This window comes from Chiroxiphia lanceolata, chromosome 2 (genome assembly GCF_009829145.1).
Source record: "Chiroxiphia lanceolata isolate bChiLan1 chromosome 2, bChiLan1.pri, whole genome shotgun sequence".
NCBI classification, from domain to species: Eukaryota; Metazoa; Chordata; class Aves; order Passeriformes; family Pipridae; genus Chiroxiphia; species Chiroxiphia lanceolata.
This window is the reverse complement of record NC_045638.1, coordinates 31,485,361-31,503,463: the sequence shown is the minus strand read 5'-3', so window position 1 is coordinate 31,503,463 and position 18,103 is coordinate 31,485,361. Positions and strand designations below refer to the sequence as shown.

The 18,103-nt window shown below is 40.6% G+C and overlaps 1 protein-coding gene across 3 annotated transcripts in view; it reads right to left on the bottom strand.

The window, feature by feature from the left end:
- The window catches only part of AFF3 (AF4/FMR2 family member 3), a 326,376-nt gene that overhangs the window by 157,502 nt on the left and 150,771 nt on the right, over positions 1-18,103 (bottom strand). For all 3 annotated transcript variants that reach the window (XR_004355358.1, XM_032679791.1, XM_032679792.1), the window contains exon 4: positions 15,908-15,952. Coding sequence is in view for 2 of the 3 variants with exons in the window: in XM_032679791.1 (XP_032535682.1) it covers positions 15,908-15,952 (45 nt within the window). In the remaining variant the exon portion in view is untranslated. The remainder of the gene's footprint in view (positions 1-15,907; positions 15,953-18,103) is intronic.

The following is an 18,103-nucleotide window of genomic DNA, read 5'->3' as shown; positions in this document are numbered from 1 at the left end:
TAAAGGTAACTGGAAAGATGGAGACATTGGCAAGATATAGAAAAATATATAAATATGTAAATGCATAAAGGGAAGTCAAGTGTGACTCCCTTTCCTAATTGCCTAACATGATTCCCACTAGATGCATAAATTACAGCTCCTATTAACAGCACTATGAATAATAATCAGTTTACTTTCTGGCTTGTATCTAAATATACTTTCTATATGATTTCATCTTTTATTCAGCTGTTTAAAAGCAGAATGTCTAATTACAGTTCCTATTAGTCTACGTTATTTTTTTTTTTTTTTTGCCACAGAGCATGTGTGATGACTGCTTTTCTAAAAACAGGCAGAATTTTTTAGCATATGGAAAAATCATGTTATTATTAATACATTCCCACATGACTCTACATTTCAATTCCCTTAATTATTTAGTCATTGCTGATTATGTCTTTTCACAATTCATTATCCCATTTCCTGCAACGTGGGCATTTTATTCATTAAGTGTCAAAACGAAGGGCCTGACCTCCAGGAAGATAATCAGGAAATAAGTGGCAGACATAAAAGGTCTGGGTTTCCCTTAAGTGCTCACTTATTTCGGTAACTGTGCCATGTTTTTAGTAAGCGGTGATAGAATCGAAGTGTTGATGGTAATTGCAGAAGGGCGCAGGGCTGCCAGACTGCGGGAGCTCTGTTTTTCCCCACACGTGCCGCTCACGTCAGCCGATGGTTTCTGCTGCGCAGTGACAAGAACGGGGCGGTCTGAGGCGATGCGGTGTCACTCATTGTGTAACAGCACAAACCAACGCTGCCTTTCAAATATTTAGTGCCAGAGGGGCTGGCTGGCACTCCGCTACTCGGATCAACCTCAAGAGTGGGGACTCTGCAAGCTATCGCTGGCCTCAGGTGGCTCCTGCTTCTCAGGACAATTTTAGGCCACACTGAGTTTTGGGGGTAAACACTGCCCACTTCCTCTTGTTGAAGCTGGACCTCTGGTGAAGCAGCAAAGCCCCAGCCAGCAGCCCAAGAGGCACAGTGAAAGGTCTCATTTCCAGCCTAAGTGTTAGACCACAGGGCTGGAGAGGGATAGCCTCAGTGTTTCAGGTCAGGCCTTATGCTTTCGCTGGATTAAAAACAGGTCCATGCTGAACCCAGATGCAGAAGCACACGTTTCTGGACTTCTGCACAAGCCTAGCCTCAGCCATTGATGGGTATATCAGTGTCTTAAAAACTGAATGCTGATGGAAAAGCACCTGCCTGTGTAAGCAGTGCTCCTCAGCTTCCGGGCTGCTGAGCCAACCCATTCAAAGCTGAAGAAGCTCAGCAGACAGGTGTGTCCTTTCTAGATTTTAAAAGCCAACAATGTAACGTGAGGAACAGGAATGTGACATCAGCACTCATCTTTTCCCTCTGCCATAGATTTTCGTCAAATTCTGTCACATCAGAAATAGCATCATAACACAGTCAAATAACAATTATTCAGTACATACACGCAGTGACAATTACAATAAGAATGCGAAGATGATTAAATTAGCTGCTGATAACGCCTGGTAATTTTGTAAAGTTGTGACTAAATATTTGCAGTATTTATAATATACAATGCATACATATGGATATCCCCATATGTGTGCATGAATATATATAAATGGCATATACCATGTTTTATTGATGGGGTTTCCATGAGCAAAAATTAATTTGAAAAGCTTAATTTGAAAAGCTTTAATCAACATCACATTAATAGATAGCAGTTTCTTAAATAGCCTCATAGCTAGACAAATACTTTGCCTAATACCATTTCATTTTCTGCCAGCTGCATGTGATTTGCTTTTGATCTGGCACACACTTCGTTATACATTATTAACGAGCCAAACAGCGTGCCCCTGGAGTTAGCATCCTGCCCCTGCTTATTTTTTAACAAATTTCCCCTTTTATTTCGTCCCACAGTGATTAATAGTTTCAGCTACTGGCGGTACTGTTTATGATCTGAGTCAGTGACTTCAGATCATCTTAATCTCCAGTTAGGCAGGTTTTAATTTGCTTACAAGTTTTTATTTATAGCACAGTACGCTCTCCATTTCATACAACAACAAAACCAAAACCTGCAAATAGCACTTGATTTCTACTTTTAATGTTTCTGATCAACTTTTATGGGAGAGAAAAGCCCAAGCAACCATGAAACAGAAACTAAAAAGGCAGTTGATACTTATTTTTCAGAACTGTCTTGGGTTTTATCCAGTTGTCTAGAGAGAACCTGTTGCCTTCCAATGGCTCTCTGCAGTCAGATCATTTCTGGTCTGGATTATTCTGTACCCTATCGTTGTCTGCAACAGTGGTTTTAGATGACTTGCTTATTAAAGCAGAGTCCTCTGGAGCTTATAAAGTCCTTACCTGCAGAATCCTTATTTGTGGCATGGCTGGCAGAGAAGCAACTTTGATTCGTCTGTTAATATTACAAATATTTCCAGCTAACTTTAAGATCCATGATGAAATGGGTGACCTCTTTTCTGTGTTGTTATAGCAGTTCAAAAGACTCTTCTATTAAGCCAAGTGCCAGACCATTATTGTTTTTTATTGTGCTGCAGTTTTGTCTAATATCAGAGGGAAATGATTTGAGGCGAGACATAAAACAGCAAATGGATTTAGTTATCAAAAACTTTATGGGATCTTAGCTTGCTGCAGGAGTAGTCTCAACAGGTTTTTTGGGAGGATTTGTATGTTTTTCTAAGCAAAAACTGTATACCCATCACATGGGCAGGGCCAAGGACTATGGGCTGGAGATCTAAGTCTGCTTAAACAAACATTGAGCAAGTCAGAGACAAGGTGCCCAGCCACGAGGATGCAGAATTGAGGTTACAGGGTCAGTATCTGCTGAGCCACTTTCCCAGAGCACTCCCTTTCCATGGGGTCACTCTATGGAATTCTGCATTTCTAATGCCTACAGATTTTCTCTTTTGATTCCCTTTTGCACTGTAACGTAATAAACACCAGATTTTTTTACATGGGAGAAATAAAGGGCAATATCTAAACTTTTGCATAAGGGAGGGCACAGCAGTGAAGGTCACATGACCAGTTTAAGAGATTTGTGGTTGATTATACAGGTAGGGAGACAACTCTTCACTGCTCTGGGGAGTGAGAAAATTGAGATCCTGGTCCTCTGGGATGCAGAAGAGATAGGTAAATGACAGGATCCACCTGCTTCCTCCTGCTGGTCATTTCTCCAATATTGTGCTTGCTTTTGTCTTGCATATACTTTTAACTTAACAATTTTTGACCCTCATTCACCTGTTTCTATTCCTTAAGTCACACTGTGCATCCCATTATGGCTCCTGAGCTTGTCTCCCTCATTGCTGTGATTTGGATTTCCATGGCTCACTTTGAAAAATACTTTTTCATACTCCTGATCTGTTACCAAAGGCAGATGATCACTGTGGATTCTATGTTTATGTCCTCCAACTATCTTTTAAGCACTGGCAACCAAACAGTTGGTGGGTCAGTTATAACCTCACGATACTATTACTTGTTTCCGGCTTTTTTCCTTGTTGAAAAGTTTCCTATTCATCATTTCCCAACAACAAACCTTTACCCCTCTTAACTTTAGTAAAAAAAAAATTAACTGTTGATTTTGGCAAAGAGACTGGGATCCCTCTGTAGTCAGTGAGGAGAGAGGCATCTTCAAAAGATAATTTGTCCCATCCTCTCTCCTGTGGCTAGACAGACTGAATTACTGATGTAGATTAGATACCTATCTTCAGATAGGTGAGATAAAGGTGAGATAAATTCCATCTCAACTCACCGAGTGACATTCACACAGTAAAAAACCCCTTATTTTTAATGCTCTCATTTAGTCTAGACTTTGGTAAATATGTATAATTTTACATGTCATGCTTAGAACAATGAACATGTTAGCAACCTCGCTTTCACAAATCTATTAGTAAACTATCAGCTTGTGTAGAACCAGAGAGATGCATAATAAATGTTGTAAGAACAGCTTTAGGCACTGCATATTAATAGCTGTGGTAGGATTGACTTGCAGAGCCTTGGTTCTATGATCAGCAACAAGATAATTAGTAAAATTATCCTGCAAATTCATTATCTTGATTCCTTCCACTTGTGCATTTTATCCATTACATATCAAAATGAGGAGCCTTGCCTCCAGACAGATAATCAGAATGTGTCAGACACAAAAGGTCTGAACTTTCTTTAAATACATTTTGGTAGGTGTGACCTTAAATAGTCTCCATAATAGCAAGGAATTTACAGTCATTATTCCAAACAGAAGAAACACTGTAATTTTTCAGAGAAGTGCAGTTGTGCATTTTATAGGCTTTCTCGCATCTTAATGGCAGATAAATGACATAAACATTGGATAGTTCATGAATGTAATGATTTCTTTCTGGGTTAGTCTGAATTCACCTGCAGAGCTGTACATTGCTCCCCATGCTCCTTGTTCTCTCACTACCCAGATCCATGAACCAGCTGAGCTACACTGGGACTCCCTTCAACCCACGCACCCAGGGAATTTGGGGCTGAAATTAGGGTGCAGGAAAGTTGTGTGGGCTGATTTACGTAGGTCTGTTGTCCTTCTGTGCAGATAGGACACAACCAGACATGTGAGATCAAAAGTACCTCTTGGCCACCACCAGTTTAGATGGAGTCAGATGGACCAACAGCGCATTCTTACACAAACCATCTCATTTTGCAGATCTATACATGTTTCACATTTTAGATCTGCCTAGAGGTTCTTGCATTCCTCCTGCTCAGAACTAATGCAATGCATTTAGCTTTCAGTGTTGTGTCTGTTTTGCAAGGGGTACTCAAACTGAGTGCTTCTGACACTGAACTTGGGGCTGGGTGCCTGCTCCTTCAAGGCTCTCACAGGATAAGCAAACGAAGTAGGCAGCAGTACAAAGGTGATTCACAGCAGGAGGCTGACTTGTTGCACATCAGAAAAATAGCGCAGTGCTTGGCTGGACTGACACTGGATTCAGAAACAGCAACAGAGCAGTGGAGAAATGAGTGGACATGAGCTGGAGAAGAATGGCTGGGATGGCTGGTGTATGATCAGCTACATTTTCCCTCTTACTTCTGCCAGCTTCAGCACTTGATTCCCCTTATCTTTTGTCTCACAGAACACTCCATTTCCATATACTTTAACACACTTTAAGTTACAGGATTCTTAGAGTGCTTTTATTTTGGGATATGAGCTTTGTAAAAATGCAGTTGCCAAACCAACAATGCTTCAAAATCCTTGTTTTGTATTTTAAAGACACCTAAGTTTTCACTTGTAATACTTGATTTTATCATTGCTGCAGGAAAACTCATGTGTAGAGCGAGACATGGCCTTAAAAATTTAGTAAGAGTGGTATCTTTCGTGAGAAAAATTGAGGAAACATTGCAATGGATCATACAATTACGGTAACACCATAACTAGGTACATCGTGCTGGCCACAAATCCTGCATGATTCTCAGGGTGTACTCTGCCTACCAGTACGATGACTCTTAGCCAAAATACAGGCATTTGAACAGACAGAAGATGCAATCATGGATCAGCCCATTTCTGCATGTGTTGAGCTTGCTAGTACTCACAGTATTTAGCTGGCATGACTTTTGAATTATCTTTTACCAAGTAAAGTGTGTGAGAAAGGACACAGAAACCAAAGACCCCAAGTCTGTGTGCTGAAAAATCCCTCCCATCTGTCCATCCAAGCTGTGTGGTTTCTGCTGGCGAAGAGGGACAGAGACTGGGGTAAAAAACTAGACTCCTGTTGGTTTGGTTTTTTTAAATCAGAACTCACTGAAATTACAAAGTACCAAACCAAACCAAACACAAGAAAGAAAAAATTTGTGAAAGCATAGATGACAAGATATGGAAAGGTACATACACCACAGAGAAAATAACTGATAAGGAACATCTTTAACAGAAGGGAATGTTTGGTGATTTGGGGAATCTGCCTATGTATAATTTATGAATTCCTTATGGCTGTTTTTTACTGTGTAATGCTTTACACTCCATGTACTAAGAAGGCAAGGAAAAGAAGTTGATGTCTGTCCATGAAAAGGTTGATAGCTAAAGATTATCAGCACCTGAACAGATCTTACCCAAGGAAAACCAAAGGTTACGGAGCCATGGTTTTTTTCCCTGCCTCTCCAAAGGGGTCTAGGTTTGGATAGTGGAAAATCCCATACAAGAGAAAAATGACAGCAGATACTAATCTTGGGTCTTAAAAAAAATCACAGAGCCTAAGTGATTCCTGTGAGACTCCCAGGGCCCAGAGACAAAGGCAGCTTGCTTAGGAGAAGAGAGCCTGGGGGCAGCTCTCTTCAAAGGGAGACACCAGGGAGGATGAAAGATGCTGCTGCCAGGGAGGGGAGGGAGAGAGAAAGCCAGGCTGAGCCTGCAAGACAGGGTGGAAATGTCATCTTCAGATGCAAGGAGCTGAGGAGTGACAGCAAAAAACGATGGGGAAATTTAGATGAGGAAAAGCGTGCGGCTCTTTTATTGCTTTGTCTAGAGATACACGCTGCTTCTACAGCTAACAGAGAAAAGCCCAGCTACCTATTTTTCTAGAAAGACTGAAGAACCTGCACTGGTCACAGAGCCTGGACAATGTGATGCATACAGCAAATCTGGGTAGCCTGCTTAGATGAAGGAAAGCCTCATCCCTGTGTGGGCCCACAGATAACAGGATGAAGACTGTCCATCTGCTTGGAAAAAGTCTGAAGTGCCTGAAATGAAAAACCGAGCTCATGCCCCAGTTCCCAGAAAAAAAAATTTCTTCAAGCATCGCCTTCTTATACTATGAGGTTATTGCAGCTTCGTGCTTCCCCATCTGATGAACATGAGAGAGAACCAGCTGCTGTGGCAGCCACTATATTATTTAGCAGTCTATTCTGCTGTTGATGCATATATACCTGGTACCTATTGACTATAATGAGAATTATTCTGACAAACCACAAGGAGAATAGGCCTTTTAGGATTCAGTTCATATTAAACGAAACGTCTAAGGAAAATTACCCTCCTTTTGTCCATGCTAAATTATTCCAGCTTTTCATTAAGTTTTTAAGGGTTGGCATTTTTAGCAAAAAATAGTTTTCAGTGACAGAAAAAAGTCACCCAGACAAATGAAGAAAATGTTTACTCAATTCAATAGGCATAATTTTCTCTTTTAGTGCTCAATTCAACATCAGGATCTGAAGTCAACAAAGGTTGGATCAGGGTCTACAGTTTTTTTAATTGGGCTTTTCTCATTTACACTAGAGTATGTTGAAAATGCAGCGCAATAATGATCCATTACATATGCGTACATGCAATACCAGAAAAATTAATAATGTCTTGAATTTGCTTGGTATTTATTCAGCATTCATGAGTAAATAACAAATAACTTGATAATATTAATAAAAAGAATCCCGTGGAAAACCCACACAGCTGGAGAGAAACTTTTTTACTGCATGAAGCCCACTTTCTCTCCCACTAAGCTGTTGTCATTACTCTGAATAACTCATTCCCCCTCGGAGGATAAAGTGACAGGCTTGCAATTTCTATATAAAATTGCATGGCTTTTAACTGAAGTTTGCGTGTAAGTCCTTATACATATGTGTGCCTTTAAGGACAGTCAGTATTCTTGGAAATATATACATATATATTTAATTAAATTAATTCTGTTGGCAAAAATTAGATTTTCAGAAATTGTCAGAAATGTGCTGGTTTATCACCATCTTCATCATAATCTGTACAGTGTACTGTTTGGATGGCTGACTCAGAATCCCATCATTTAAGGCAACATTAACAATTCGTGCATAAAATAACTCCGTCTTTTCCAAGTACCTCACTTTTACATCACACCTGATAGCATTTTACTTCCTAAGCTACTAAATCCAAAATAACTCTAAGAATGACACAATGTACCATACACGGTAAATGGCATTTAGCACTAACCACGAAGGACAGATACTACGGCATTTTGGTTGGTGAAAACTTGATCAGTATTCAGCCAGTCTCTCTTAAAGTATCCTATTAACAGCACTGCAGAAAAATGGCTGTGTACGTTCTTGAATTTCCTTCAAAAACAAATTTTACCTTTCACATTTTCAGAGAAAAAACTCAACCCAATATCTCCCAAGAGCAGTGAACTACAATAGCAAAAAGATGCCAGAATTAAAAACGTTAGAGATTTTCAATCACCTTTTTTTGCAGTGTGGCTTGTACTGTATTCTCCAAAGTCTTCGAGTTTTTTCACAGAGCCAGAGGAAGCCCAGTGTGCTGTACAGAAAATTAGACTGCATCTCTCCTAACAGTGATGGCCCACAACTGTGTGTATCATTAAATCACTGACACTGGCATGGTTTTGACTGGGGTCAGCTCTTCCAGAGAAAATCCCTGCATGCTCGAGGTCTCTCCCAACAAGGCAGCATGGGTGAAGCCACTCTGCTTCATGAGTGGCTGCAAGAGAGTTTAGCTCTTTGGGCATGAGCGATGCAACACCAATTGGCCTCAGGCTAAGAGAACAGTTATTAGTCCATTTTACTTATTAGTACAGACATTGCAGTAGATTATTCTTGAAAAGCGATTTAATTTCCTTTTATTAGACTCCTCTTTTCCCCACAATTTCCTTAAAGTCTTTCTGCCAAGCAAAGCTAACTCATGTGTTGCTCTTAAAGATGATTAAATAAGATTAACAAAAGAGTATTTGTCTCAGTCCCCAGATGAGGAAAGCTGCCTCTCTCAGACATAAACTGGGAGCTCATGCATCCTAGGTCAGATGAAAATGTGACAGTGATGGAAGAGTCCCCACTGATCATCTCCAGTTGTGGAAAGTCGGGCACCAGAGAGGAATTTCCTAGATATAAGAGAATGTCTATTGAAAATATTTGTGTAGGAGACAGGAAAAGGTGCACGGATGAAGTACATCTGTAATGTCGGCCACTGAAACACACATCTTGATCTAATGCGGGTTTTCAGAGACACGATTTACAGTGAGGATGGCAGCAGGTCTGTCCCTCCTCTACTCTACACCTATCCCTGAAAACACGGCAAAGAAAATGGGAACATTAACTTGGGTGGAAAATGCATCATGTAGCAGGATCTACTTCTATTCTCTGATTGGTTTGGTTCCTTAGTGCCTATTTAATCAAGGAGGAAAGCACTGTCACCATAGGGTATACTGGAGGATGCTGCTGTCATCTCAAGTTACACTTCCTTTGTAACTTCAACTCTTTTTAAGTGAATCTTATCAAGGGGGTAGGATGTAGATTGTTCTCTAAAGGTGGCAACTGAAGGCATCAAATCTCAGGCTCACAGTAGTGCAGATACTTGCTATTGACCAAATTTTATTCTTCTTTCATCAGGACTGGTATCACAGATCCTTTCTGGTATTATTATGGTATTAATTTTGTTGGCCTCAGAAGATCAGTAGCAGGGATATATAAAATGAGGATGTCTTTGGTCCTTTACCATTAATAACAAGGAATCACTTCTCTGTATTGGAACAAGATGGTGATTGTGCCTTTTTTACAGCTTTGTAAAACACTCTAAATGGAGGGAAAAATTGTTAAGTATTTTACTGTATTTTTTTTGCATAGCAGAGAGGCTGGGTAATTCATTCCGGATTCTCTCTTGCTTTGTCAAATAACAGAGTGTATACATTCACTACAAAACAGCAATTTTGAAAATTAATTCCACCACATTAGTACTATAGTGTTTCATCGGGTCTTTTATACTGACCTGCCTTTCCCTAATACAAAGCCTTTGCACATCAGCTACTTGAGTTCTAAAAAGAATACGGGTCTCTTTCCTCTCTACCACCCTATTCAATTCAAAACACATCAGATTTTGCTGTGTTTGAAAATGTCAGTGCCAGCATATTGGTAGCTAATGACACAGAATGTGCCTCCATGTCCTGCATTAGAACTTGGAAGACTGAAAGACATTACTTTTGAGTGGCATTAGTTGTAAGTCTTAGGCCCATGTAAGATTTTCTAGCCTGATTTCCTATTTCCACTAAACTATTCATAGTTTTTGCCTTTTCAAGGTGGTATTTTTTCATTGATACCAAGATTTGTTATGTTCGACTTTTAAATATACAGCATATTTCAAATCTCAGACTCCTTTGAGACAATATTTTCAACAAAAACAGTGACAGCAGCAAAAATCCAACTATGACAATTTGGGGGATAGCTGATGTACAACTGATTTATGGTTGGTTGACATCACCACCACTGTTAGCAGAGTATTTGAGTGCCATTTTACACAGTGTTCTGTACTTCAGAATCTATATGTTAAGGGCCAGGGAAGCTATGTTTACATGTCTGGGCTTAACATGTTGGCTCTGAAGGTTTATTGACAGTTGAAAATCACAATGTGGGAAATAAAAAGGATGTGCCATTCATAGTGCCCAAGCCAGGACCATTTACTGTTCAGATGAGCTGATAATAAGTAACAGATCATTAGAAGAGGGACTGTGATGATTTGAGAAAGCCCAAAAAGGGACAAAATCTGTAAAAAGTAAGCAACCTCCCCCCAGCCTTTTGGATGGAGAAAGACGTAACAGAGAGACCCTGGCTGCAGCAGACACACAAAGATAGTCCAAGGCACCACACACAGTTGGTGTATCCTAAAAGCTGTCATGGTGTGAGGACTCAAGGGGATGGTGGTGTACAAAGGTATGGGTCCCCTCTAGTCACTGTAGCTTACATGGACAAAGACAAAATAAATTTAGCTCTGGTACTGCTGCTAATTTTGCTCTAGCAGCACAAGGTACTGCATGGAATGCTAATTCTCACTGAGAAGCTGGAGAAGCTCCAGACAGAGCTTGCTGAAGCTTTGTGGTGCTGCCATTCACACCACTAGCTGTACCCAGGCTGGCTGGAGGAAAGCTGACATAGGTACAGTGACTGCAATAGAAAAGATACTGTACAAATGAGCTGGATGTATGGTGTGGTAAGAAGGGCAATGTTAACAGCTGAGTACTGGAGGTTGGATTAAATGACTCAAACTATGTCTTAATGTTTCTGGGATTTAATGCTTTGGGTAAAATGACAGATTTTTCAAACACTCTTGGGTATGTATGATTTTTCATTTATTTGAGTAAGAAAGACAAGAAGAATAATATTGAAGAAATGCAATTAACAGTATACATGAGCCAAAATAATGCTTTAATTGCTTGAAATTTAGGATTCTAAAAGCAAAGCTGTGCTGTGAAAGTTCTGAAAGACTGCAATGAAAAAAAAGTGATATTTTATGCATCTGATACATTTTTAATATGATTCTGACACTTTGGAGTACTTCTGTATTCAATGAGACTAATCAAGTGTCAGCAAACTGGGGCTGCTTCTGTCTCCACACTTTCTGTCTCACCCCCCATCTCTATTTTGCCTGAAGTTGGCATGTTCCTCCTGAAACTTTTCCAGGAGTTTCCCACCCAGTTCCATAACAACAGCCAATCTGAAATTCTCCATGAACGTGCTACCTCCTCCTCTCCTTTCCAGAGTAGCCCAGCAATTTCTTTCCAGCAGTGAGACTCCAATGAAATGCTTTGCTAGTTCAGAGGCAGTTATTGAACCAGCACTGAGCAGCAAAGTGGGTCTCATTCCATATATAGGGTTTTCCCTTTGCTTTGGAAAGCAAGAGTAGTGATTACAAATATACTGCTGATTACCGTATTTGTGTTCTGTAATTCTTCACATGTCCAACTCCACCAGGAGCTTAACTATAGCCAGTGGGGTCTTACAGTCATTAACATTTACAAGGCAGCAGTTCACAGTTGTTGAGCTAACAACTTACCTCTAAGAAACTGATTTTCTCTCCTCTAAGTATTGACACGTGCTCCACTGACTGTGATGCTTATTCACAGTGACAGTGTGTTTGGTAGGATTTCATGTTTTCATGGGACATGTCTTGTGCAGACAGTTTATAATTTACCTCTGCTCTTGTTTTAATTCCTAACCACTAGACCACCAGAGGGCGCTTTCACCGCCGCGGCCCGGGTTCGAGTCCCGGTCAGAGGAGTCCCCCGGGCAGATGGAGCTCGTTAGCCCTGTAAGGCCATCCATCTAAGAGAAGGTCACTCTAAACAAACCTACGTCCTGAGGACCTCACTGCCACCGTCCAAGCTTGCTCGGCCCCGGCAGATGAACCTTAGGATTAAAGGGTGGGCTCAGCTCAGCTGTGTCTCACACATGCTGTGTCTCACCTAAAAAATCCACTGCGCAGGCTCGAAGGGCAAAGACCCTTCCCAAATCTTCGTTCGCGAAGACTGGCCATACTGTTTTAATTCAGTCAGCTGGTGGAGTGCAGCTGATCTAACAGCACATACGGCTGTTCATGTTTGAAAAAAGGCCCTGAATATTTGATAGGTTGATCCTTAATGCCTTCTGCTAAAGAATTAGCCAAGGGATTCCAAGTGGGGAAGGGAAAAAATACAGAATGAGATTCTGTTTTTGTTCATTTTTTTATGTTGCTCAAATAATAAGTACAGTATTTTACATACTCTGATTAGACTCACAGGGTAGAGAGATTCAAGCAAATCATTCATCAAATCCATCACACCTAAAGCATCATATTTTCATTAAGTGGATGTCCTGTGGCCATGAGGAGTGACATTTGCAAGGTAATTTGCAAAAGGGTGTTCATCCTTGGACAGGAGGTTCATGGCACCATGGAGAGTTGTCCTTCACTGGGACAGATGTTCACAGCTAGAGTTCCTGCCTCCCCAACTGCTTTTTCCATCTTCCTTGAAAGAAACTTATCTGTTATCCACCCCACACCCCATCCTGTCTGCCCACTGCTCCATGCCATTTCAAAGGAGGTGGCTTCTTCTGTGTTAACTGCTTAACTTGGTTTCTCTCCAGTCCTTTCTCTGCATTCCTGTTCCTCCATCAGCTTCCTCCTGGCTCCTCATCCTGCAGATGAACACTGTTTGCAGGCTAAACACTCAAAATATGTTGGTCTCTCACCAGTTCAATGATACCTTTCATGTCAACACAAAAAATCCAGGGAACTCATGAAGAACATCTTCAATAATTAAAAGCCCAGCTCGCCTGTGGGTTTCCTTTCAACAAAGCTACTGCAACTGTAGGAAATCACAGTTAAGACTGTAAGAATAGCCAGATCAATCTCCAATCACTTACCTTACAAATCAAGAGCTGCCTGCACTTGACACACTCCCTTACTTCTTAAATCCATAGCAAAACATACTCAGAATGCATCCAATATTGGTTGCAACAGTTAACTTAGTAGAGAGGCAGGACTCTTGTTGCTCCCATTTTTTGAAGATACTACAGCAAAACAAATGTTTACTCCAAACTCCACCAATTGTAACAAAATACATGGTTCAACACACTAATATATTCAAATAGAAATCAGCCAAAATTACTATCATAGAATCACAGAATGGTTTGGGTTGGAAGCAACCTTAAAAGACCTTCTAGTTCCAACCCCCCCTGCCATGGGCAGGGACACCTTCCACTTGACTGGGTTGCTCAGAGCTCCATCCAGCCTGGCCTCGAACACTGTCAGAAATGGGGCATCCACAGCTACTCTGGGCAACCTGTTCCAGGCCTCATTGCCCTCAGAGTAAAGAATTTTTTTCTAATATCCAATCTAAACCTAGTCTAAATTCATTTTCAGTTTGAATCCATTCCCCTTTGTCCTGTCACTACATGCTCTTGTAAAAAATCCCTCTCCATCTTTCTTATAAGCTCCCTTCAGGCACTGGAAGGCTGCAGTTAGGCCATCCCTAAGCTGTCTTTTTTCCAGGCTGAACAACCCCAATTCTTCCAGCCCTTCCTCATAGGAGAGGTGCTCCATTCCTCTAATCATCTTGGTGGAATGCCTCTGGACCTTCTCCAACAGGTAGATGTCCTTTCTGTGCTGGGGACCCCAGAACTGAACTAATCTTGCTTAGCAAGCCTGTGTTTTAGCAAGGAAGTGAATAGGTTGGCTTTGACCATGTCTCAGGAACTCACATAGGAACTGCTCCATGCACGGTAGCATCAAGGATATTTGTGTAGTCTTAACTTTTATTTTCCACTGCAAAGTTTTCTATCATGTCTTCTACAAACAATGCAAAAGCTTACAAGGAATTGCCTTTTACATCTACTAGCAAGTAATGAGGCTTCTATCTCATGTTTTGACATAACATCTGTAACTTGGTCTTAGTGGACTTACTTACACTGAAGACTCTCTTGGAAGTTTCTCTATACTCAGTGTGTGTGCCTGCAGTTGTACAGAGAAGTCACTGCACTTTAAAGAAGTTGATATAAATTAGTGCATGGGGTTAGATGAGGTTCAGGATTCCTGCAGTGATTATAAACTCAGCAGGAGACCTCACAACAGCTCCAATCTTGACAGTGTGACTGTGTGAACCTCCTTCAGGACTGGAAGCACTTCTGCATCTCAGTTCTTGGGGGCTTTCTCTGGAAGCTGCAGTTTTGTGCAGAAGGATCGTTAGTTTACAAAGTCTACAGAGCTTTGATACATTTGGTAAAACAACATCAAAAAAAAGGCTAGACTTAAATTGTGGCACCCTGTGTTGCACCAGACAGCAAAAAGACTATAAATTCCTGTTTCAGTTAGTGCAAAATAAGATTTGGTGATTTTAAACCCTGACTAAACGGATTTTGCAGCTCAGGTTCAGATGTTAGCTCCGGCCATGGCGATGTTCCGAAAACAGAGGGTGACAAGATCTGTGCACAAACCAGCACTTGACTTTCCCAACCTGCTGGGCGGAAGGGAACGCAGAGAAGCAGACGGAGCAGATCTGGAGTAGATCTGACTTTTAATTTTAAAAGCTTTGCATAAAAAAGGGGTGTCTGAGCCTTATCACATCATGAATTCATGATATCTGCTACTAATTTGTGACAAACAAGCAGGACTGGCTAAGGCTTGTGGAATATACGTTTCAGTCTTACAAAAGCCTATTTTGCAAATGTTAGCTAAGCAAAAACTCTACCAGTGAAGCCATAAGCAATATATCATCATCAACTGTCAATAAACTCTTTGTCCAGCTTAAGAATTAAAAGCTGCATTTAAGATATTGAGGGAGAATGGAGAAATGCCTTTAGAAACAACAGGCGTAATCCACTACTAATCTCTAAACCAAATATTTGTAGCCCTGTAGTTTATAAATTGTCAGAAATATTGGGTAGTTGATATCCAAGAGGTGGAAGTGCAGACAGTAATAGGGAGGTTTTATCATTCCATCTACCTTCCTTTGTGTTTCAATCACTATTAGATCAGATTTATAAGCATTATGAATTACTGAATTATCATTTTTGAAAAAGAACTGAAAACCCCATGAGTTAAAATATATGGAAAAGTTTCACTGTCTGGAAATTTGTCTGCCACAGAAAATAATCACTATCAAAGTTGATTCAAGCCAAGACATGTCTGGATGTATGTTAATTTACTCCATGAAAATAAACTAGAAATTACTAAGATAAAAGAAATAATAATGAAATATGGAAATAAGTATGGATTTTGCACACTGTCATTATATAATGGACATAATGAACATAATGACATTACATAATTAAATCCAGGTGGAAAATGACCTTCCTAGACCTCCCTTCAAAATTAAGATTTTTGACAGTCATGATTAATGGAAACATGCACTTTGCATGGTTTGTAAACCTGAAACATCATTGTACATTTCAGTTTATAATTTATCCCATTATCTGCTTCTCCATGCGTGAAGGTCAGCTGTACTGGCATAAAGTAGCAGTGAAATCTACAGGCTTTGAAACGTTGTTCTCACAGATTTTTCACTTATTTTTCATGAGAAAATAATTTTGCCTACTTTTTTCTTAGAAAGATGACAATCTAAAAGAACAATATTTTAACAGCAGTAACTGCGATATTCTTGTTATTCTCTTGTTTTTTTCAGAGTAAACAAAATTGAACTGGAAAAATGTGGTTTTTAAGGATTCCTACCCGTAATATTTCTTCAATGCAGCTGTTATCTCCTGTTCCACTGTCCTGTAAACAAAATGAGAAAACAGTTTGTTTATGTTTTTAAAAGAAATAACAAATAGGTCTGAGGACATGGTTGTCACATGAAATATATTTCACCCTCTACTGCAGTCTCAAAATGAGGGCAAGTCCTTCCAGCATCTGAGAAGTTGCACTGTTTAAAATTCTCACATTTTTCCCCATCAGCACAACAGGAAGATGCAACATTTGCAGTCTACATATGATTGCAACATATTTTATAAATTCATAGGATTTTGTTTACACCATTTTTGGGTGTGATTCCTATTGTTTTGGCTCTATTGCATATGAGTATTATATATATGAGCATTTATTTATATCAAACAAATAACATCTCTCCACATCCTTTGTGAAGGAAAGACTCTGCAGTGACACTGCCTATGTGAAGTCTGACCATGTACAGGGTAGAGGCACCTATGTTGTTGCAGAGATTACAGCACAGGCAGCAACACTGAGCTTGAACACAGTTGTTCTGAGGAACTATCATTTCCCAAAATGCCAATCTTAAACCCACCTGTACATTGTGGGTCTGAGGGTGCAGATGAATTCGGCTCTCCCAAATTTGTCTTACTCCAGAGCCACTCTGGAGAGAGGAACTGAGAGATTTGGCAGAGTAGCTATCCTCCCACAGGAACCATCCAGCCGACGCCTCACCTACATGCTCAGCTTAGTTGTTTATTAGGACCCAAACTTTTGTCAGCAAGGACAAGGAAGTGTGAGACACCAGCCTCCAATAATTATGCCCTCCCCACTCTCCTGCCTGCCCTCTGCCCAGTTTGCTTGCTCTGCCCAACACAACTGGGAAGAGAGGGCATACCTTGGATGTGATACTGATGCTGAGGGGATGCCTGTCTCCTGCAGCTCTCCAGAAGACACATGTGGCTGCTGCATCCAGCAAGTTTTCTGGGGATTTACTTCACCACATTAAACTCCCTGACAATTCCCCAAAGAAAGATTTTCTTCCTTTTGCAGAACAGAACTAACTCAGGAGGCAGGGGACTGGGGCTCGAGGTCTTCCCATGTGGGAGGAGGGGACAGAAAAAAAGCCCAACCTGATTAATTACTGTCCCCAAAAAACGAGCAGAGAGGTGAGTTTGGTCTTCTCTCATTTTCAAAAAACACTCGGACGTTCTTAATTTTCAGGTGTCCACCTGGAGATATATCAATGCAATCTGATTTCCAAACTGCTGAACTCTTCTCATCTGGAAATCAGACTTCTCTGTGACGTGTATTTATGCACCCAAAAAAATCACTAGGGACTTTCAAAAATGAATACCTCTGTGCCTACTGGCGCCAAATGATCCCAGTTTGTGCAAATCCTGCTCCTAGACACCTTCACCACCACTCCCCAGCCTGAGCTGAGCGACTGAGGAGGTCTGGATCTGCAGCCACTTGCAGCCCACCAGCTGTAACCAAGGGCAGGAGAACGGCAGCCACGCATATGCATGGAATAGTTTCTGGTTTTAAATTTTTTGTGGCTACTATTTCACACTGATTCATAGAAAGTTCTAAGTACTTTGTTGTCTTTTCACTCCTGCTAAATCTTTGCTGAATATGGCCCTTGACTGTTAAACAAATGAATCGCATTAACTCTTTTTTGTGAACACAAGTCCATCAGCTTTACAGTTCACCACGAATTACATTGCTGATTTCAAAGGCAAAGGAACTAAGCATGCAATAAAGTCAGCCTTTGGAGAATTACTCATATCTGACGTACAAATGCAGAAGAGAAGCTGCAGCCTGAGCAGATAGCCCAGTTCAGACCTCAGTCCTGTCCCCGAGGAGCTGCATAGCACCACGTGTAACCTTCCTGCTACTGGAGCAGGGGAACAGTGTTCATGTTGCAAGGAACCTAACAAGATGGACAGAAACACAAAGATCTTTGGATATTTAATAATTTAAAAATTCATACTAGATAATTGCTATTTCTCTCTTCTCTTTTTTCCCTTTCTGTCCCCAAATCCCCTTCTATTAATTTGTTATTCCACTAACAACAATGTTAAGTTCTCTATTCAAGTCCATTGCCATCTTACAGAAGGAGGGATTAGATGACTTACCATCTTATGCTATATACAATGCACTGAACATACAATAAAATAATGACCCCTATTTCTGTGTGAGGATAAAACTAGTAGTATG